Source organism: Vidua macroura, chromosome 16 (assembly GCF_024509145.1).
Source record: "Vidua macroura isolate BioBank_ID:100142 chromosome 16, ASM2450914v1, whole genome shotgun sequence".
NCBI lineage: Eukaryota > Metazoa > Chordata > Aves > Passeriformes > Viduidae > Vidua > Vidua macroura.
Window position 1 is genome coordinate 2,932,356 of NC_071586.1, and position 22,169 is coordinate 2,954,524.

Below are 22,169 nucleotides of genomic sequence, written 5' to 3' on the forward strand. Positions count from 1 at the left end.
TTGCTTGGAAATTACAGAGTATGGCTTGTGTCGAGTGAGTTGTGTTCAGGGCCCTAAAAATGAATGTGAAATGGTTCCTTAAAGAGGCCTTTTGTTCAAGAACACGGGAATTTATATGGTCAAGCAACCTCGGTTCTGTGATGTGACTTTCCCTTCAAATGGTTTATCTGAACGGTGCTGCAGCACCTGGAATTTGGTCTCAGTTTTCATGGAGAAACTGAAAACAGATTACCTGGAGCATCAGGGTGAAATGACATCTTTTTTTCAGTCTTGGCAAGAGATGAGACAAAACCATCCAAGTTGGTAATTAACAAAACCAACAGAAATCCAGTCTCTGAGCCACTTCCTTTCCTGGTTTAGGACAGTGTTTGTAAGGTTGCCTTTTCCTGGTATTTCTAAGATGATACAGAGCTTTTGATGTGCTTTAATGAAGTGTAGGGCAAAGGGAGAAACTGAGACTGTTTCCCTTGCACTCAAATTTTCACTCTCACCAATTAGAAGCTCAAGGACCTGCATTTCATAACATGCCAAGAGATGAAAGTCAATCCCGTGTTTCCTTAAAGTGTTGTGTGAGCTTGAAGTTTTGCAGATTTTCCTCTTGTGTCTTCAGGAACTTCATACCAGAGCCACGGTCTCTTTGCGGTGTTGGGAGCACAATGTGCTGCTGTGCTGAGGCAAATATATCCTCTTGTATGGAGGCAAAATTGTGGCACTGGATATATTTTGAGAAACTTGTCCTACTACAAATCACTCAGAAGACTTTTAGGATCCATGCATTAATGAGAATTAAATACCATTTGGAATTCCAACCAAGATCCTTTCCTTGCTTTGCTGATGTTTAGTGCCACATCAATGTGTCTGTGTTGGAGTTGACTCCCTTTTTAAAGCTGGTGCCTGGAATTTTAAATCCTCCTGCTCTGTCGTGTCCTTTTGAGACCAGGAGCTGGGGGTCTGTCAGAAGGGCCCTTCACTGAGCTAACATGATCTCCAGTGTTGTCTTCAGGCAGGTCTGGTGTGGATTGTGTAACCTCAGCTCATTTCTTTCCCTCAGCTGAACTTTGACTTGGACCGTGGCGTGTTCCCTGTGGTCATCCGAGCAGTGGTGGATGAAGGGGATGGTAAGAATTGATGTTCTGCTCCCATGAGAACATGAGAGAGCCAGGTTCTTCTCCTGGCTCTTTCTGAGCTTATGTGACCCCTTTCAGGACTGGCCTCCTTGGAGAGCTTTTCCAGGATAAAAATATTTCAGGAGTTCACCGTAACTTCCCTTTATTAAAAGGGCCAAGCTAACCACATTAAAAAAAATACTTTAAAAAATAGCCTTCATTTTTTACAGGAAAAATGGCCAGATATTTAGTGTTGGAATAGTGTTTAGGAGAGCTCCTGGCTCTGCCACCAGTGCCAGGCACACAAATTAGAGCAAATGACATCCTTGCTTGTTGGGTTTTGCTTTTGCAGTTTATAGGTAAGGAGGGTGGAGCTGATCTTTTCTCCCTCTTGGAGGGGTCAATTGTCTTCCTAAAAATCTGGAAATGGGCAGAGAAAAGGAAATGGCTTTAAAATACTCAGGTCACTCTTCAGCCAAATGCAGCTTCATTCAGCAGTTTGGAATTATGCTTTTTCTGAGGATGTTGAATGGGTATAATAAAAGAGCATAACCTTTCAGGAGAAATAAATGTTGATTAAAATTAAAAAATAATTATTAACTTATCATAATTTGTAATTATGTTTAGGAGAGGGTAGTCCAGTGAATATTTAGATTATTACTTTTAGATTATTACACACCATACATGGTATTTCCCTTAGATTTGTGCTTTTGGGCTCATCTGGAGTGTCAGCAATGAGCAGGGCACAAGGAAGTCACATTTTCTTTGAAACTGTGGGCTTTCATGGTCAGCAGGACCAGCATTTCACTTCTGTAACAATTTGTACAAAATTTAAGATCATTAGAAAAGAAAAAAATCCATTGTTGATCACATTGTTCAGATCAGTCACTTGCCCAGTTTCTTACGTTGTAAATGTGAAAAAGCCCAAAAACTCACTACACTGTTGTACATTGTTTTACAGTCTTCCAAGCAGACAGAAATAGAACTGAATAAGCCAATTTAAAGTGTGACTAACAAAGCACAGTGCAACATAAAGGAAATTACTTCTAAACTGTATCTATTTTTAGTGGTTTCAGGCACTGTTAGTAAAATCGGCATATATGTGTATTTCTTGACCATAAATATAAAACAGCTTCCTCTGTTTATGGAACTTTAGGCAAGGTGTTTATAATGTTGGGCATGTCTAGAAGGATCAAAAATAGAACAGGAGGCAGTATGGGAAGCATACATTTATGCACATACCATGCCCATTCTTAGCCAATAATGTACACCCATCTATTTTAATAACCTAGAAAACCAACTGCTTTTAAATCCTCTCCTGGAAAGAATATCAGCGCAAAAATGTGTGACATTTGAGTGAGATTTGAGGAAATTGTGTATTTTAGTTCTTTTTTTAACTGATGGGACTGGAAGGAGCTGGCGTGGTGTGTTTGGAGCACCTGGAAAATTGCAGCTGTTAAATAAGGTTGAATGGTAAATTAAAATAGCAGTCAGGGAGATGCTGGTTTGGGCTGAACTCTGCCATGGCTTGCAGTGTTAGCCCTGCCCCGTTGCTGCCAGTGGGATTGTTCCCAGGGAGAGGCAGAGAACAGGAAGGAAAGGTGCTGCACAGAGCAGGTCACACCACTCTGAATTGTTACCTCTTCCTTGGCCGTTCAGACTGAGAGAAGGGACCTGAATTTTGTTTACTCTGAGAGATAGAGCAGCCTTGCTCTTGGCTGGCAGTGAGAAGAGCAAGCAGATGAATTCCCAGTTTTAACCCCCTTTTCTGCATTTTGTTGTGTTCCTGATTCCACCCAAATTGCCATGACCAACCTCAGTTACCCAGCAAATCTGCAGGCAAATCTCCCCTCTCTCGCATATGGCTGTTTCCAAACGTGGTCTGTGTGCCATAGTCCAGGGAATTGTTCCTCTGTTGTCTCTGCTGTTCTGGGAGCTCAGAGGAAGCTGTGGAGCCCTTTTCCCTTTTAGACAGAGCAGGAGTTGCTTCCTTGAGCTGCACCTTCCAGGCAGAGCTCTCCTGCCTGTGCTGAGCACAGCCCTCGGCACTCCAAGCAGCATGAGTGCTTCCATGTCTTCCTTCCCTCTGTGACTCCTTCACAAACTCTGTCTCCCATTTCCATATGATGAGTCTGAACAGGATTCAGGAAAAGGATCCAACCAGCTGGAGCTGAACAGAACCTCAGAGTCAGAGTGAGAGAGTCTGGGATTGTACCTCGTCTCCTCTTCTCTCTATTTGCTGAAGTAGCCAGGAATGCAGTACTGAAACCTCTGACAGCCCCTTCCCATTGCTGTGGGATTAAGAGGGAACCCTCAAGTTTGGAAGAGGGAAAACGCTTGTCTTTGGTGAAAGCTGGACAGAGATGTTTCAGTGTCTGAAATCAGTATGAGAAATAAATGTTTTATAAGCATGTCTGACTAGACTGAAATATAGTGATAAGTAACAGGGCTGGAAGTGCTGCCAATTGCTGTTAAACCGGATAGATCTGTGATAAATTCAGGTAATTAAGCCCAGGAATTTCAGGGGACAGGAGAATCCCACTGAGTGCTTTGTTTTACTGTCCCTTTCCAACCTCTCCTAACAAAGTGGGATAGTTTGGGGCACCCAGGATGATGAAGGCATGGTTGTGTAGGGCCCACCACAGAGCCCAGCAGGGTTTTGTTCTTGCTCTGTTCTGAACCAACCTGATGACAAGATAAGAAAAGTTTTAAATGCAGGAGAAGGTGAAAATAGAACAGATGGAAGCTCAGAAATTTTAGGTGGACTAGAATTCAACTCAGGATATTTTTATGCTGGTGCTGCTTGAGAGGTTTAACCAGTTCTACCCTTTCTCTTTTTGCAGTGGTGGTTGAGGTCACTGGTCATGCCCATGTTCTTCTGGCTGCATTTGAAAAGGTAAATGAGGGTATTTTTATCCTTCTGTCCCTGTTCTTGTGTATGTAAACATTTCCAGGGGTCATTAGTTTGTATTTATATAACACTTGGCGCAGAGGAGTCCTGGCCTGTGCCTGGGGCTCCTGGGTGCTGCTGTATACAAAGAATCATTTGCAGCAGCTCCTGTGCAGCCTGTAATTATCATTTGTACCTGAGCTGATCACTCAGGGACCAGCAGGGGTGTTTCCTGTGTTCCCATGGAGGGTGGAAGGTGTTGGCCATGGCTGCTGCCATGCAGTTTTCCAGGGCTTCATGATTTTTGCAGAACTGGATCTGCTGCGTCCAGACCCTGTTGCACTATTGTTAGGCCTGAGTTTACAAACAGGACCAAGCCCTGTTGGAAAGATTGGGATGCATCTTAAGTAAAGGCTGAGTTCCACTGCTTTTGAGTGGTGATATAACTGACCCCTGCCTACATGGTAAGGCCAAACTGTGCACAAGCCTTAAAAAAACTCTCTTCCCTTGGTAACTGGACCCTGAAAACAGTTGCAATATCCTTAACTGCATAACCATAGCATTACCCTGTTGTGTCTGGTTGTGGTAATACTGCAGACACATTTCTGGGTGGGTGACACTTGCAGTGACACGCTGAGGTGAGGCAAGAGCTGCTGGAGCAGAGCTGGAAATGTAGAGGGGAGCAGCATCAGTGCTGTGCTGTTGGAAATTCCCCACTTCCCAGCTGGCAGGTGGCTGATTTGTGTATTTCAGTGTGCCTGGTCCCTGCCAGGTCCTAATTCTGTTCCTCTGAGGTGGATAATGTGGATGGTGACAAGCTGAGTCAGAGGGCATGGCAAGCACAGTCAGTCCTAAGGAAGCATATGGCTGGAAGATGCTTTAAGTGTTGTTCTAGGTTGCTTTTTTGTTGGACTTGATCTGTGAAGAAAGTGAGTTTTCCCTGTTAGAAAGGCTGCTCTGAGCACTGGCTTTTTAGGTAGCTTTACTCCTGGCAGTTGGACATCTGTCAGAAAGGAGATGGAGTCAGCTGCAGCACCCCTAGGACCAGGGCAGGGATGTTATTGTAGTTTCCTCTGGCTGATGTGAAAAAACAACACACTGGAATCCTTCAGTCGTAGTTCAGCCACTTCTTATCTCTCATCTTCCACTGAATGCTTAAAACAAGATTAAAATCTCCCTTTTAATAAAAAGTCACAAGGCAAAGTACATGTTGAATTCCTCAACATCCCTGTTTGGTTAAAATATATTCCCCATCCTTAAAGTAATTGCAGCTTTTGAAGTGTAGGTCCATAAATCCAGGGGAGGTCCGTGATAAATGAGCGCTGCTAATCCCCAGAGCTTGTTCAGAGGAAAAACAGACCAGCAGGACTTGGTAACTTGCTATTTGTATGTATCTTTAAGATCAGAAGAATAACCTTGATCCTGTGTAGTCTGACCTTGCAGCTCCTCCAAAGGCAGAAACTTGTTTGCCTGAAAACAGGACTGTTTTGTCTGTGGTGTGATGTTGTTGTCCCTTTCTACTGAGACTCCTTCTGCTGACCTGCAGCTGTTCACAGGACCTGCTGGAGCATCCCCTGAGTCTCCTTTGCTGCTCTCTAGGCTGTGGCAGGGGAGTTAGTTTCTTTCAGTTTAGTGGCCCTTGTGGATGATGGGGAAAGTAGAACTGGCACTCTACTCCCATCACTAATTCTGGCACCAGGCATGCACAGAATTGTTCCAGCTGTGCCTGCTGCCACTGAGCAAATGAAAGGCTCACAGCTGTGAGGATGTGGAGCACATGGGACTTGTTTCTGACTCCATCCAGTGGACAAACCATGTTCTCAGCCTCATGGCAGCCCCTTGCTCTGTCAGGGCTCTAGCCTCAAGTGACTCTGTCTCTTGGTGTTACTTAGGGTGTTAACAAATATCCCCCACCAGGTCTTGCTGGACTGGCTGAAGAAGTGTCTGCACCCTGTTGGACTGCTTGCAACCTGAAAGCATCCAATGTGCCAGGGGAGTTTTGTGTGGGCTCTGACCCACTTCAGCCAGGTTTAACTTGAGCCAAGTCCACCTGGCTCTGCACTGGAGCAGACCAGTAGCTCTCCAATACCTGTTCCACTAACTCTACTGGGAGGGACTGCTGCCCTCCAAGCTGTCCTGCTGATACACACCCCACTCTCCCCTTAGCTAGCAGATAAGCTAAGCTTATCTGAAGCTAAGCTTATCAGCCAGCTCTGAAATGAACCCGTTCTGATTTGTACGCTGCAGCTATTTAATGCTTTAATGTCTTTTTTTTTTTCCTGCTAGCACGTTGATGGCAGTTTTTCCGTGAAACCACTAAAACAGAAGCAGATCGTAAGTACCTGTTTCCTTTCTACTCTTGGTTAAAGACTTACTGGTGTCCCACAGCTGCCTGGCTGTACCCAGAGGGAGGGTTTGGCGTTCCCTGAGAGCCTGAGATCTCACCTCCTTAGCTCAGATATTGTAAGCAAAGGCAGCAAGGTGCTGGAACCCTTCATTTTGCCATTTTGTCCCCCATCCTGGTGTGGTGTGATGTGCAGAAGCTGGGTAGTGTCTTATCAAGATTGAGATTGCATCCAGTCCTGCATAGCCAGAAATACATAAAAAACTGGTAAGATTGCCAAGAATTTCAGCTTCTGAAAAGAAATCTGGTAGTGATTCTGCTGCAAGGATCAGTTTGAAATGTCTTCAAGAAAGAGATGAGTTTTGGTGGTCGATCCTTTCAGCTTTAGCTGTGTGCTGTGTTTTAGCTTTAAATAAGTTTCACTTCATCTGCTTACTTGATAGCTAGGGATTTCTGATTTGAATTAAGTACCTTTTGCTACCAAGAAGGTCATTAAGTGCCTTAATAAGACACTCTTTGCTCCTAAGATGTTCATTCCAGTCCCTGGATCAGAAATGAGCTACAAGCACTATCAGCAATCATAGCTCAAGATGGCATTTGGAAAAACACACAGCACCACTGAAACTGAGATAGCATCTGCACCCTTAGGAGAACAGAGCAGAGGTGTAGAGTCTATGTCTGGATTAAACCATCTGTATAACACTGTACATGCTTTGCCGTCCCTGCTTTTCTTTTGCCTTCCCCTCCCTGCCATTGCTAGAGTTCTGAGTACCTTTTGTGGGCATTGATCAGGAAGCAGCAGTGCATGAGCTGAACTGCTCTGTGCTGAGATCAGTTGTAGTGTAAGCACCAAGCTGTCTGAAGAAAGTCAGCATGGATGAATACAAACAGTTGTATCAGCAGAAAACCATGACCTGGACTTGGCCATTGGCTCCATGTGCATCTGCTGAGGCTGTAAATAGCAGCAGAAGCCTTTGGAAGGATGATGTGGTGTGAGATGGATTGAAGAAGCAGGAAGGTGAGGAATTGTCTACAACCACCTGCTCCTTCTGAATTACTCCCACTCTGAAAACCTAGAGTTCTTCTCAGAAGGGCTTTGTTGCACTGCTCAGCCTTTCCCTACTGGGACAGAAGCTCCTCAGGATTTTTAGAGGGAAGAGGTCAAAAGGAACACCAGATCCTGCAGAGACTTGGGCCTCTTTCTTTCTGACCTCTTCTGTGCTTGGAGCTGACAATTTCTGCGCTTACAGTCGCTCATCATGATCCTCTGAGGAGTCAGGATGCTGGAACAAGGCTCTCTTTGAAATGCCAAGTTACAAAAGAACATCTCCCACATAATTGTTCCCAAACTTCCTGGGTGAGTTGTGAGCTGCTGCAGAGGGTTTTGCTCAGCAGTCCAACAGCTGATCTCATTGCCATGAAATGCAGGCCTAGAACAGATTGTCTGTGAGCTGCACACTGAGTTACACAGGGACACTCTGGAATTAGTTTGTTATCACTGCTGTGTCCCAGCTCAGAGCATTTCTGAACTGGCAAATGGGCTGGGTACAGCCAGCTCCTGCCCCCACCTCGCCATGTGTCATCTTCTGCAGCACGGGAACGCCATGGCAAAGCCACTCCTCTTCTGAGCAGTGACAAGAGGAGAGAGGCCAGTTTGACATGGAAATTACAGAGGCCCTGGGATTGACCAGCTCTTTTTGGCATGAGGTGCTGGTGGCTTGGCTTCACTGCATGCTGGGAGCTGGGCAGCTACTGGAGATGGCAGGAAAGTGTTTCCTCCCACTTTTTGGGAGATGTGCCTGTTTGGTACCTTGCAACTCCCTCACCCTTTTACCTGTCGTGAGGGCTTCAGTGGAGGAACACACCCTGCTCTGGGGAAGCTCTGTGTAGCACCAGATCACAGAATCACAGAATCATTTAGGTTGGGAAAGAGCTGCAAAATCATCGAGTCCAATCTGTCACTGATCACCACCATGCCACCCAGCCCAGTCGTTTCTTGAACACGTCCAAGGATGGTGATTCCACCACCTTCCTGGGCAGCCCCTTCCAACCCTTTCTGTGAAGAAATTCCTCCTGGTGTCCAACCTAAGCCTCCCCTGGTGTTACAGATCCTTCTGCAGTGCCTTCCTACCATCCAGGAGATAAACACTCCCACCAAAGTTTGTGTTGTCTGTGAACTTACTGAGGGTACATCTGATCTCATCCAGATCATCAATGAAGATGTTTAACAGGACTGAATCTTGATTGAATCAGCCCCAGTGCTGAAGTTCAGCTGCTCACTGGGGTTTACAGACAGCTGCCACTTTGCAGAAGTCATGGCTTGGAGTTGTCCCAGGCTGGGACTCTGAGCAACTTCCACCTGTGCCTCAAGCACCTTCTGCCACCACACCCCCAATTTAGAGATGCCACCAAGGGCCTGGAGGTGGCAATAAATGACATTGCACTAACACAGAGTTATTCCTCGGGTGCTTCTCATGCTAAGGGACACAGTTTGTCTGTCCTCAGTAGCTTAACCTTATGCTCCCAGAGGATGAGCAGGGAGGTGATGTGCTGCCAGTGGTGTGCCAGGAAGGAGTTGTTGGCACAGCCCATCCTCTGAGATTGCAGAAATGGGTGGGAGTTCATCTTGGTTAAAGTTAAGCAGGACCTCACAGAGGAGAGGACTGTAGAAGGCTGATTGCCTCTGGGTTATTTGAGCTGTGGGTGTGTATCCCCAATGTCTGGGACAAGCAGAGTCCTTCTTTAGATTATCTTGATAGCCCAGCTAGCCACTTGTGTTACTCTCTCTCAGACCAGGCAGGATGGGCTCTACTTTTTGAGCAAGGAGAGGCTCATTCTCCCAGCTGTCCTTTGCAATATTTGTTTCTGTTACCTTTTTCATGTCACTATAGGGGAGCTCTGGGTGTAACATGAACATTTGACACAGGGAGGGAGGGAGGGAGGGAAGGTGGTCATAACAGTAAGGACAGAGCAGCTGTCACTCCAGCTGTGTGTTCTCCCCTAGGTTGACCGGGTGAGCTACCTGCTTCAGGAGATCTACGGCATCGAGAACAAAAACAACCAGGAGACCAAGGTAAAGGTGCCCAGGAGGCTCCCTCAGCTGGGAGTTTCCAGTCTGCACCTTCTGCTTTTGAGCAGAATGGGGATTATCAGGGCAGGGTGGAGGTGCTTCCCAGAGCCCAGTCTGTGTGATTCCTGCAGGCACCTGAGAAGGCCAGGGATGACAGATCATCCCTGGTGTCAGGCACAAACAGTCAGTGGAGTTGTGCTGAGGTAATTTTAGGCAGCATTGAGGCTCCCTGTGGCTGGGATTGATAGGAGAGAAGGGCATCAATGCCCCAGGGGTGTGTCAGAGCACTGATTTTTAGGGCTTGTAGAGAGCCAGTGTTGCTATCTCTCTGCAGTCAAGGCAGTCGTGCCTGGTGTCTCTACTTTGCTTTTGTGGCTCCTTCATGTTCTGGCTGGGGGTTCTGCGTGTTCCTGTAGTGTTTCAGAGAACTGAGCTCTCTGGGGCTTGCCAGTGTCCAGAGACATTCCTCTTGCATTCCCCAGCAGGAGGGAGCACAGCACCCCTAAGGGATGTATATGCAAATGCCATAACCAGAAACTTCCCATCTTGAGGCAGGAGCTGCTGCTGGATCCCAGCCCGCTGCACAGCCCTGCACAGGTTGTGTGACTGCTTTATTCTCCCTTTAGCCTTTGTAGAGCTGCCCTTTGCTGCCACCTGGGCTCTGGAGTGTCCCCAGTGCTGGCCTTGGGATCACACGGCTCCGGGTCGTGGAGTCCACTATTTGCACACAGTGGAGTAACCACGGAGCAAGACAAGCAAGGTTTCCTCTCCAGTGCCCTGCCCAGAGCATCCTGTGATCCCTATCTGCCTGTGCAAACAGGTAGCACCTGAAGAGGCAGGAGGGAAAAGTCTTCTCCAAGATTTTTCTTGCACAGGATTGAGGGAGGGAATTAACAGGATTGAGGGCCTCTTTTTGGGCCTTCCAGGGTCTTGTGATGATTCTTGTGATCCAGCAATCCCATGTTCCTGGCCCATCAGACAAGTGGCTTGGGGCCATTTTTGTTCTTCCTTATTCAGCAAACCATGTGAGTGCGACAGCAAAGAGCCTGCTCTCCCTTCAAAAAGAGGCTGGCTGAGGATGTGGCAGCAGCACAAATGCTATTTACACTGAGGTTGCCCATGGTCTGGCACGTGTTAGCCCTGGTGACCAAATGGGCCCCAGGTGAAGGTGGAGGGTACCCCATCGTGGTGGGCTCTGGCACAACTTCTGTGACATCAGAGGGGAGACTGTGGAGTTTTCTGGTGTCAGTCTTGTAGTTGGAGAGGGAGTTTCTCTCCCAGCTTGATCAGTGGCTGTGATCCAGTTTGTGGGGCTCTGAGAAAGATGGGTGTGAAGCACGTTCATGTCGAATGGGTGCACACTAATGAGCCTTTTAGCAGGGTAGCTGTGGGCAGCTGAGTGCCCTGGGCTGGTTCTGCAGCTGCATCAGGGCTTGTGCCAGCACAGGGGATGCTGGAATGACAGGCAGCACACAGCTCCTTTTGGGGCTGCTCTGTCTGTGGGGAAGAAAGGTCAGAATGACAAAGAGTTCACTTCCCTGTTGACCCTGGAGCCACCAGAATGGGAAGCAGGAGCTTGCTCCTGGTCAGCCTCGGTCAAAGGAATCCCTGCTCCAAAACGGGTCCAGTCTGAACAAAAGATAGCTCTGGGGAAGGACAGCTCTGCCATGAATTCCCAGTGCAGTGCCCTGAGAGGAAGGAGTTGTGAGCAGGGGTGTGTGGGCTACAGTTTGCTCTCCTTGAGGAACCCCTGCTGAGAGCTGTAAAAAGATAATTTCCAGACTTTTGGGTGGGAAATTCTCCCAGGCTCCTGTCCCTTGGCAGCTTGGCATAGCCCCCACCACTGCCATGCCAACCCCTTGTCTCTCCTTGCAGCCCTCAGACGACGAGAACAGCGACAACAGCAACGAGTGCGTGGTTTGCCTGTCGGACCTGCGGGACACCCTGATCCTGCCCTGCCGCCACCTCTGCCTCTGCAACTCCTGCGCCGACACCCTGCGCTACCAGGCCAACAACTGCCCCATCTGCAGGCTGCGTGAGTGCCCCGGCCACTGGGCCAGCCACTGCCCTGGCCACTGGGCCAGCCACTGCCCCGGCCACCACACCAACCACTGCCCCAGCCACCACACCAACCACTGCCCCGGCCACCGGGCCAGCCACTGCCCTGGCCACCGGGCCAGCCACTGCCCCATCTGCAGGCTGCGTGAGTGCCCCGGCCACCGGGCCAGCCACTGCCCCATCTGCAGGCTCCCTGAGTGCCCTGGTGTCCTAGTTCGAACAGACAGGCGTCTGCTGAGGAAGGCAGGAGCCTCCCGTGAAATGGGAAATGTAAATGCCCTCCCTCTGAATTGTTATCATTTTGAAATTAAAGGGGCTCTCAGGCAAAGATATGAAAGCAGGAATAACAGTTCTTTATTAGGAAAGAAAATTAAAAAAAAACCAAAAAAAAACAAGGCAGTAATACAAAACAACATTGCCAGAGCCAGAATAGGAGGTGACACCCTGTGTGTCAGGGTGGTGGCAGCAATCCCATTCCATGGGGGCTCAGCCCTCCTGCAGTGCCAGCTGTGCTTCTGCTGGAGCAGGATCCTGGATAAGGCTGGAGTTTTCCTCTGAAGCTCCAGGGCTGCTGGAGATGGGCCTGGGCTTCCTCTGGGAATGCAGTGGGGAAGAAAGCTGCTCCTCTGGGAATGCAGTGGGCAAAGGCTGCTGTGGTGTTCCCAAAATCTCAGATTGGATCCAGGTAGGAATGCTTGGCTCCTCCCCTGGGCAGAGCATCTCCCCATGGGATGATGGAATTTTCTCAGCCATGCAGGGACACTCAGTGGCCATGAACAGAAGAGATCTCCTGGAGGGAGGATTGGTTGTGGAAGAGATAAAGAAAACAGCCCAATGAACAGAAGATAACTGCCCCATCAGATAGGAACAGAATACACACACCCATTTCCAACCTAAGACACCTGGCCCCTGCCCAGCTTCTGATAAGGCAGCGCAGGCTGGGAGGAGGAGCCACCCCAAGGCTCAGCATGTGCTGCTGCTCTCACTGGCACCTAGAATAAATGTCCTCAGACAGGAGAGGAGAATGGCTCTGTTCAGTGCCTGCCTGGCCACTCACCCTCTCCCTGGGGTGAATTTGAAGGTGCAGGTGCTCTGGGCTGTGCCATCTCAGCAGTTCTTGTGTTTTGGTGAAGATGTTAGAAAATCCCCCAAAGGAAGGGATGGAGAAGCTTTATCCTGAGGGTATCTGGCTGAGAGATCAGCCAGCACCACTGGAGAGATGTCCAAGTACATGGCATGATTTTTTTTTATCTTCTGACAACCTTACCCAGTTTTCACCAGGAGGCAGGGATGAGGTAACAGTCGTTACTCAGACAGTTTGGAGTCTTTTGCTCTGCCAGGAATTAGGAGGATTTGCTTAACCCCTGCATTGCTCAGCTCCCAAAAGATGGAAAAACTTAAATACATGTTTTGACACTCAGTCAGCATTTTCTGAATTCTGTGTTTTTTCTCAAAAGCACAGAGGCACAGAAAGCCCTTCAAAATTTTGTGTTTCTGCTGGAAGGGGCAGAGTGTGTGTTTTACCCCCTGGTCTCTGAAGTATTTGACTGTTTCTAACTGACAATTCTCAGGGAAAGAAATAAAGAGCCTAAGGCAGATATTTGGCCTGAGAAATTAAGTCCAAACAGTCCAACATGGCAAAGAGCAATAACCAAAAGCAAGATCTAACGAGAGGAAGTGCCAGACAGCTTTGACTGTAAGTAGCACATCATAAAACACAGGAACAGCATTATCTCATCTGCAGGCTGTAGGGCAGTAGGTTGTATTTGTTTGGAAAATGCCCCCATCTCAGACTTCCTGACAAGGAATCTGCTTCTGGGGAGTGCAGAGGCAGCAAGAATAGATTTGTACCTCTGTTCTCTGGCTCTAGGCTGATCTTGAAGGGGCTAGGTGCAACAAGAACTCGGGAGATGCCTGGCAAGTCCTCACAGCTGCATCAGAACAGATGTGTGGCTCGTTTGTATGTGCCCTTGGCACAGAGGAACAAGCAATATTAAAGATCTGCAGGGAGTGGAGATCAAAGCTCTGGTGGTGGGAGGACTGAGGGGTGGCTGTGCTGGAGACAAGAGTACAGCCAGTAACCCTTCAGCTGGAGCCTTTCACCACCCCAGCTGGACCCCAGGGCTGAGGTTTGTGGGGTCTGAAGGAACCCAGAGGGGATTTAATGAGTCCCCCACCCAACGTGTAGCATGCAGTGCACTCCTGAGGCCGAGCTCATGTTTTTCTTACTGTGTTGTGACCTACCCTTAAGGAGAATGTTTCTGGGCCTCTACACTTGTAGAGTAGCTGAAATACCCTGCCCATGACTGTACTGGGTGCACAGAGCCCTTGTGTCTGTTCTCCACAAGGGCTCTGTGCACACAGACCCTTCCAGCCAGCAGATCCCTTCCCTGTGTAGATCAGTGGAAGCCCAACCCCATCACTTGGCTTTGGGGTGCTCCATGGCCCCGCTCCCCATGCTGAGGGGAGCTCCCTCATGCCCAAAATGTGTCTGTGGCAAGGCCAGGAGCTCTGGCACGGCCTGGCCCTGCGGGGTTGTGCAGTCACACACTCCTGTTCTCTCCTAGCCTTCCGTGCCCTGCTGCAGATCCGGGCGGTGAGGAAGAAGCCGGGGGCTCTGTCGCCGGTGTCGTTCAGCCCTGTCCTGGCACAGAGTGTGGACCATGATGAGCACTCTGTAAGTACCTGCTGACCACTGTACACAGCCTGGCCAAGCAGCTGGTGGGTGCATGAGTTGCTTGGACTGATGGCTGGGACCTCAGGAGGCTTGGTCAGACCCTCCACTGAGGGCTTCCCAAGCAGTGCTGCCTTTTCTTATCAACATGCTGGATTAGTAACACAACTGGATTAGAGGAAACAAATCCACAGAAATCTCAGGATGAGAAGGTTTCCTGTTGCATGGCCCAACAGAAAAGTGGCAGACTCTGGGCATGACAGGGTGGGAGCTGTGAAAACAGGGCAGAGGGGTTCCAGTTTGACTTGCACACACATCTCTGTGGCAGTACATGGATGAAATGCCCTTGGCACTGGGGTTCCCAGCATGGGAGTAGAAAGGCCTCCTTGTGGCAGCTTCCCTGGGTGTCTTGGCATGCATCTGAAGGAGTGTGGGATGGGAAGTGTTGTGCTGGTGGCCTCAGGGCCCAGTTGTATGTCCCCAGTGTGGTAAGGACAGCAGCTCTTTGCCTGAGCAGCGCTGTTGTACAGCTGGCTCTGGTGAGACACTGAGATTAGAATGAAGAGAAGGACAAGTGCATCTAGATCATCCTACAGGCTTTCATGGGAACAGATACTGTCACAGAAAAAGGTTGGGTTTATCCACCTGCCCTCTGCTGCCTTCAGCTGGGGCTGAGGTATACCCGAGGGTTGTGAAGCAGAGCGTGGTGTGTGGAGGACAGGGGTGCTGTCACCTGCAGCAAGGTGAGGAGATGCTGTATGTCTCTTCCTGTCACTTAACCTCAAGAAACAACTTCTTTAAAACTGGTTTTCTCTTGACAGTGCCCCTTTAAAGCCCTTAAGGTGAGCTCTGTCTCCCTGCCCAGCAGGAAGCCTAGGAGGGAAGTAAGAACAGTAAGTGGACTCGGCTGGTTGCACTTGGCAGCTCTCTGCCAGCAGTGTCACCTGCACGTGGCAGTGTCACACACGAGGTCTTGCTGACACGCTGGGTTTGGCCTGTGCCCCTGCCAGGCTGTGACACTCCACGTCCTTCACATTGGCAGTGAGATGCTCACACCCTGCACAGATGATCACTGACGTCCCTGGTTTGCCTGTGGAGGAACAAGCAAGAAGGAAGCAGCTTGGCACAGGGGTCTGATGCTGACTCTCAGGGACTGTCCCCTGGCTGATTTATGGCTTCTGGCCAAGATGTTTTCACAGCTTCAAAGGACTGTGGGCAAGCTGCAGTCCCCACAGCTCACCCAAAAGCTTCCTTGCACTTACCTCATCCCCTTGGCAGTTTGGTGTGGGCACATCTTGGTGTGGTTTGTGGTGCTGGCATGTAGAGGTGCAGCTGGAGCTGGTCTTGCATTCAGGAGCACTGGCTGTGACAGACTGGTTTGCTTTCACAGGAACAGGAAGGATGGAACTTGTCATGGCTGGGGACCCTCTGAGTGGGTTTGGCAGTGTGTAACTGGAGTGCTGTGCTGGGGACAGCATGACTGGCAATTGTGGGGATCCAGGAGCTGGGAAGGGGAAACCTGAGGGAGCCCCCAGGCCAAGAAGGCTGTTTGTGCCCTCTTTGTGTACTCCCATCAAATGATGCCATGACTGTCATCTCTGTCAAGGAAGTTGCAGTTTTCTTTTGCTCAGGCCAGCTCAGATGCTTGGGCTTGTAGGAACACGGCTTGCTGGGCTTGAAGATCTGGAGAAAACCTGGTGCTGGTTCAGGTTTGAACCCATTCTGGCATGACCTGGCTCTCTGCAAGGCTCCCACAGGGACTGGCAGTGTTCCTGAAGGTGTGGTGTGAGTGTCCCAGAAGGGAGTGGTGTCCCAGTGAGGGTGTTGTAGCCATTGGCTGGGAAATCCTCCTCCAGGCTCTGAGCTGTGCCGTACAGCCTGAGCTTTCACCACAGCAACAGGCAGCCTTTGAACCCTCAGGGCCTGCTCTGCACAGCCAGGAGAAAAAGCCCCAAACAGGAATCCAAGGGGGTTTGCCTCCCAGACTTTTCTGTACACAGAGTAGCACAGCTGAGCTGCTGTCTGCAGATGAAAAGTTTTTTGGAGATGGCTTTTGGCCCCACCACCTACAGCTGGCAGCAACTGGGAACTCATTCCTTGTTCAGCTGAGCTGTTTGTCTTCAAAGCTCATAACCCTTACGGGACCAATACTGGGATGTGGGTTGGTGATTGACCCCAGGTGCCACTCATTCCTCCCTCCCCATCAGACCTAACTCCTGCTGTGACCACAGATGAGTCAGTTCAGCACTCAGCTCTCACCAAATTAGGGGCTGTGTTGGAACAGGCTGCTGGGCAGGTTCATCTGCAGGTGTGACTGGGACATGGGGCACACAGAAGCTGTGGAGGTTCATGGCCAGGCTTAGCAGCGCGGTGCCATCCTCTGTGCAACTTAGAACCACCTTCTTGAGGACACAGGGCTGAAACATCTCAATTTAATGTAGCCTGAACTGTGGGAGTGTCACCTCTTGATTTGCATCAGGCTGGGCTGAGGTGTCTGTGGCCTCCTAGGGTGCAGCATAAACCTCATTTGTCTCTGTGTCCACAGGGTCTTTATGATCAGGAGGATTTTTGGAGTTAAACCAGTCTTTATTTAATGGCTTTGTAAGGGTCCCTTTGACTGGCAGCTTTGTGGCTTACAGAGGGAATAGGAATTGGTGTGGTTTTCCTTCTTCCTTACGAGGTCATGGTTCTGTGATCCCTTTCCTGCCTTTTAGCAGAGGTGACTGTGCATGGAGCCTGTGTTAACAGCCAAGAGGACATGGGAGAATTGGAATTGGGGTAGGCCTCAAGAACCATCTCTCAGCTGGTGCACACGTGCTCCCTTCCTTCAGCTCTGCCTCGGTGACCCTGGTGGTGCTGTGAAACAGCTGCCTGTTCATGGCTGGGAGCACAAGTGGGATGTTCATTGAGCTGGAAGGGTCTCTGAACCACTGGAAGAGCTTTCAGGGGAAAAAATCCAAACATATTTTGTAGCAGCTTTTTAGGAGCCTGCTTTCTCACCCTCCTTGCCCAGCTCTTGAAAGCACATCAGGGGAATGCCCAATCTCTCAAGCAGTGCTCTGGGAACTTGCCTGGAGCATCACCAGCCTTGCAGCCCTGAGGGGAATGTGTGGCTGTTGCCAGGGAAGGAGCCAAGGAGACCTGGAGAGGTGGCTGTGGGGATGGGCTGCCTGGGGGGCAGGGAGCTTCACCCTGGTGGTATCTTCCTAACATCCCCCCGTTTCTCACCCGCAGAGCTCTGACAACATCCCCCCAGGCTACGAGCCCATCTCCCTGCTGGAAGCGCTGAACGGCCTGCGCTCGGTGTCCCCCGCGCTGCCCTCGGCCCCTCTGTACGACGAGATCAGCTACTCGGGGGTGGTGGACGGGATGCCTCCCGCCAGCCGCCCGCTCGTGGCCATGGACAGAGCCCTGGAGGGTGGCCACCAAAAGGGCAAGCGCAGCAAGTCTCCAGACAGGTCAGCAGGGCATGGGGTCCACTCCTCTTGCAAGCCCTGAGGCTTGGTGGCCACACGCACTGGGAGCCAGGAGAGGGCTCTGGCTGGTCCCTTCACTGCTAGCACAGCTAACTCAGAATTTTAGGAGGCCAGCAGGTGCTTGTGCCAGGGAGAGAGCTGGGACATTGTCCCTGTGTTCAACCTGAGGTTACAGCTTGTGTCTCCTAAGGGCTGGCTCTGTCACCAAAAGAAAGAGGATTTTTAACAAGGAGAATTTAATCACAGAATCACAAAATGGTTTGCGTTGGAAAGGGCCATAAAGCTCATGTCATTGCAACTCCCCACTGTGGACAGACAACTTCCACTATCCCAGGTGGCTCCAAGCTCTCTCCAGGCTGGCCTTGGACACTTCCAGGGATAGAGCACCCACAGCTTCTCTGAGCAACCTGTACCAGGGCCTCACCACCCTCACCACAGTAAAGACTTTGGATGGAAATGCCTCCTTCCCAATGCACTTAGTCCTAGAATTTACATTTTGTGTCCAAAACTTATTGGATTTCAGCTTTCCATGGAGCTTTTCAGGAGCAAAGGAATGGGGAGAGGAGTGACCCGGATTTCAGAGCACAAAGTGCTGAATTGAGATCCTGTAGTTCTTGTCTAAAGGCTCCTCTGTTGGCCCTGTGATGGACGGGTTAGGTGAGGCTGTTCAAATCAGATCAGACTTGGTTTGTTCCTGGCACTCCTCACTGTGCTCCAGCCCAGATTTTCATCTGATAAGGGAGCCCTGAAACTGCGAGGAGCAGTGTGGGACCTGGGCCTCTTGTTGCTGTGCTGGAGTTTGGCACCACTTGGCTCTGTCCCACCCTGCTGCTGCTGTTCTCCATGTGGCCAATACTGGAGGCCCTGGTGGGTTCAGCTCCCCAGTCTGAGCTTCTTGCTCATGAGAGTTGGCTTGTGCTGCCCCCAAGTCCTCCAGGCCCCAGGGTGCTGGCAGCTCCCTGCAAATGGAGTTTCTCTTGCTGCAGCACACTTCGGTCTCCCTCATCCCCGATCCATGAGGAGGATGAGGAGAAGCTCTCCGAGGACTCTGACTCGCAGGCGGTGCTGAGCGGGGGTGAGCTGGTCCTGAGGGAGACCAGCTCTCCAGAGGTGAGTGTGTGCTCTGCTAGGGGGGCTTCTGGACCAGAGCTCTTCTGGGGGGGCTTCTGGGACATGGGAAGTGCCTCCTGGAGGGCCATTGCCCAGAGCCAGGAGTCTTGGCTGCTTTGTTTACCCCTAGGGTTCCATGGGGAAGAATGTAGCCACTATCTGTGCTCCTGACATCTCTTTGGGAGTGGAAAACCACTCAGCTGGAGCCATGGCAGAGCTGACCTTCCCCAGCATCCTGGGCAAGCCCAGCAGTGTTTGGGGCAGGGGTGGGAGCTGGGCATTAGGAGCTTCCAGTGCCCACTGCTGGTAAGACCCCTCTATCCCAGCCTGTGGTGCTACTGCACTGGGGTAGCCCCCTGCTCCTGCCCTGGAACAAGCCCTGGCCCTGAGCACAGCTCCCTGGAGAAAGCCAGAGCAGGAGAATGGCACAGCAAAGCCTCCAGCTGAAGAAGTAACCTGTGCTGTCCCTCCTTACAGAGCGTGGCAGGGGAAGAGATGGAGGAGGCCTCATCGGTGCAGCAGGGTAGGTGTGGGTGCAGCCAGACCTCGGCTCGATGTTCAGTGCTATTGTGTGGGACAGGGACCATTGGGGAATGAACAACTGAGCTCAGAAACATCCAGCCCCTTAAATCCATCTCTGAGGGACTGTTCTTCACCAGGGAAAGGTGCCAGGGTCTTTTATTGGAGGCGAGAGAGCAAAATCCACAGGTCTCCCTGGTTTATTTGCCAAACCTCTCACCTTGCTCTGAGCTTTACTCAGGTAGAGCTTTCTGTGCCATGAGCTCTCCTTGCACCAGTGAGGACGCCACTGGGGTCCTGGTGAGAGCACACTCACTGTACTGGGCACACAGAATGGGTCTCTGGGTCCTTGGGATGGGTCTCTGGTTGCTCAGTCAGCACCCAGAGGGGACAAAGATGGGCTGTGAGAGATGAGTGATGGGCACGCTTTGGGCCACGAGGCTGCAGGTGAAGAGGTGGCCCTTCGGCACTGTGCCCCGGGCCAATGTGACCGGCACTCCTGGCACATCAGTGGGGCTGGGGGGGCCTGGGGAGCTTCCTCACATGCAAGACCTCGACCCACCCTGGCCGTGAGCGCCCGCGGTCCGTGCTGGGGGCTGAGGGGCCGCGCTCTCGGCTGGTTCCAGGTAGCCGCCCGCCCTCGGTCGAAGACGTGCTGCAGGACGGCGGCTGCGGCGAGAGCCGGAGCCTGACGCGGTCCGAGAGTGACCCCCCGGTCGACGTCTTCCTGCCAGGTAACGGCCGTGCCGTTGGGGCCGGAGCTGCCACCGTGGCTCCGGGGCCGGGGGTGTGTGGAGCTGTGTCCCACAGCCCTGGGATGGGACTGGAACGCTCCTGCCTGGTGCACGGGCTCCCACTTCCAGTGGGCAGGGTGAGCGGTGGGCAAGGGGGCCTTACGCAGAGGTAACTTGGCCCCCTTCTCTCTCCTCTTCCCTCACCCTCGTGTCTCTGTCCTTCCCCTCCTTTCTTCTCTTTGGGCCACAGCCCCTCCCAGCACAGTTCTGTGTGACAAAGGCCTCCTGTGTGCTCCCAAGTGTGCTCCTGCTTTTGGGTGAGGGAGGGGAGCGATCTGGGGCAGCAGCTGGGGGACTGGGGCAGTGTTGTCACGGCAGGGAGGGTCCCAGTGTGCCGTGCTCTGAGCACGCCCGTGGGACGCTGCGCTGTCCTCACCTCTGACTGTTGTCGTTGCAGCCTGTTTTCTTCCGTAGAGTCGCAGTCTGTTCTGAGTTACCTCTCTAATGTCTCCTTCCCTCTCTGTCTGCCTTCCTCCCTCCTGTCTTGGGCAGCACTTGGTCCTGATTCCTGCTCTGTTGGTATAGAGGAGTAAGCTGGTAGGTCTTCTCGTTCTTCTTATGCATCCCTGTTGTGTGGGGCAGCAGGGCCCTCCTGGGAATGCTGGCAGAGAGCAGGGATGGGGCTGGTCCTGGCCACCGGGGCAGGGAAGGAGGGGCAGCAAACCAGCCGGGCTGCACTGCTGGCTCTGTCCTCGCCCCCTTCCCATTCCCGGCACAGCATTCCTGCTGCCCCTGAGTGCCAGGACGCCAGGCCGGGCAGCAGAAACCCCTCCCCGCCGGCTTCTGCTGAGCGTGGGCTCACGAACACCCAGGCCCCCGCTGGCTTCTCCCAGGCTGCGGCAGATAGTGTCCCCGCTCAGTGTCCCGTGTCCCACCCGTGACACTCAGCCTGCATCTGAGGGGATGAGTGGTTGGCTCCAGCCCCGTCTCCTGCGGTCAGTGCAGGGCGGGGGGGATGGCTGAGCACCCCGCCAGGGCTCCCATTACTGAGGCTGAACTCCCTCTCCTCACGCAGGCTCGTCCGACTTCACCAAGACGTTCCCCGTCCGCGGCACCGGCAGCCCCACGCAGCCCCTTCTCTTCGAGCAGACCCGTCTGCACCTGGAGGACGAGCAGAGCCTTTCGTGAGCGGGGCCGGAGCCTGCCCGTGCCGCCGGAGCCCGCCGGGCTCTCCCGGGACGCAGCGCGGGGTGTCGCACCGACGCGGTTTCGGCACAGCCTGTGCATGTTTCCTGGCGGTGGGTAGGGGCTGGTGTCGTGTTTTACCGTGGGAGATGTCTGTGGGGCCGGGGCGGGGGTTTGGGGTTCGAGTCGGCAGATGAAGGACACTACCGATGTATATTTTGTACTTACCGAGCACAGCCCTTTGCTGTCACTGCCCCTGTACATAACTGTGGCCCTCCCTGCCTTGCCGGGGCGCAGGGCTCCGCGGGAGAGCGGGGGAGAGCGGGGCTCAGCCCTGGCCCACCCCGAGGCAGTCACGGGAGGAACGTGGGGGTCAGCCCCGTCCCAGCCCGTGCGGGGTGACCCCCGCGCCCCCGCTCCCGCAGAGCCCGGCGCTGCCCACGCCGTGTGCCTTGTTCTGCTTCTGCGGGGGGTCCCGGGGCACATCCCCCCACCTCCCGGTCTATGTTTGTAGTAATAAACCCCTGGAGCAGCCACGCGAGTCCGTGTGCACCGGGGGGAGCGGGGGGGGCTCCGGCCGCTCGGGGGGCGGGGCCGGGGTGGAGGGGCGGGGCCAGGGGCGGAGGGGCGGGGCTAATGGGCAGGAGGCGGGGCCGAAGCGGTGGGGCGGGGATTGGTGCGGGGGGGCGTGACCAAGGCAGAGGGGGAGGGCTCGCTCGTTCCCGCCCCCCGCCTCCTTCCCGGCGTGCTCTTCGGCGCCCCGCCTTCCCCCCGCGCTTCGCTGGGATTGGCCGCGCGCGCCGCCGGCCCCCGCGCGCGGCGCTGCCCTAATAAGGCGAGCGGCGCGCGCAGCCCGCCCGCCCCTCATTGACCGCCCGCCGGCTGCCCCGCCTCTGGCGCGCGCGGCGATTGGCGGGCGCCGCCGAGAGCCCATTGGCCCCGCGGCGCGCGGCGCACTCCCATTGGCCGAGGCGGGCGGCGGTCCCGCCCCCGCGGCGTCGTG

General features: G+C 52.5%; 1 protein-coding gene across 4 annotated transcripts in view; it reads left to right on the forward strand.

The window, feature by feature from the left end:
• The window catches only part of MGRN1 (mahogunin ring finger 1), a 50,249-nt gene extending 28,549 nt beyond the window's left edge, over positions 1-21,700 (forward strand). The window contains exons 6-17 of one of the 4 annotated variants that reach the window (XM_053991896.1): positions 1,052-1,118; positions 3,950-4,002; positions 6,283-6,330; positions 9,345-9,413; positions 11,286-11,445; positions 14,036-14,145; positions 14,964-15,035; positions 17,377-17,600; positions 18,605-18,728; positions 19,206-19,251; positions 19,874-19,981; positions 21,057-21,700. In XM_053991896.1, coding sequence (XP_053847871.1) covers positions 1,052-1,118; positions 3,950-4,002; positions 6,283-6,330; positions 9,345-9,413; positions 11,286-11,445; positions 14,036-14,145; positions 14,964-15,035; positions 17,377-17,600; positions 18,605-18,728; positions 19,206-19,251; positions 19,874-19,981; positions 21,057-21,169 — 1,194 coding nt within the window. In that variant the 3' untranslated portion in view covers positions 21,170-21,700. Of the gene's footprint in view, positions 1-1,051; positions 1,119-3,949; positions 4,003-6,282; positions 6,331-9,344; positions 9,414-11,285; positions 11,446-14,035; positions 14,146-14,963; positions 15,036-17,376; positions 17,601-18,604; positions 18,729-19,205; positions 19,252-19,873; positions 19,982-20,533; positions 20,579-21,056 lie in introns of all 4 variants that reach the window. The other 3 variants (XM_053991894.1, XM_053991895.1, XM_053991893.1) reach the window with 3 other exon arrangements.
• Positions 21,701-22,169: the final 469 nt, after the last annotated feature.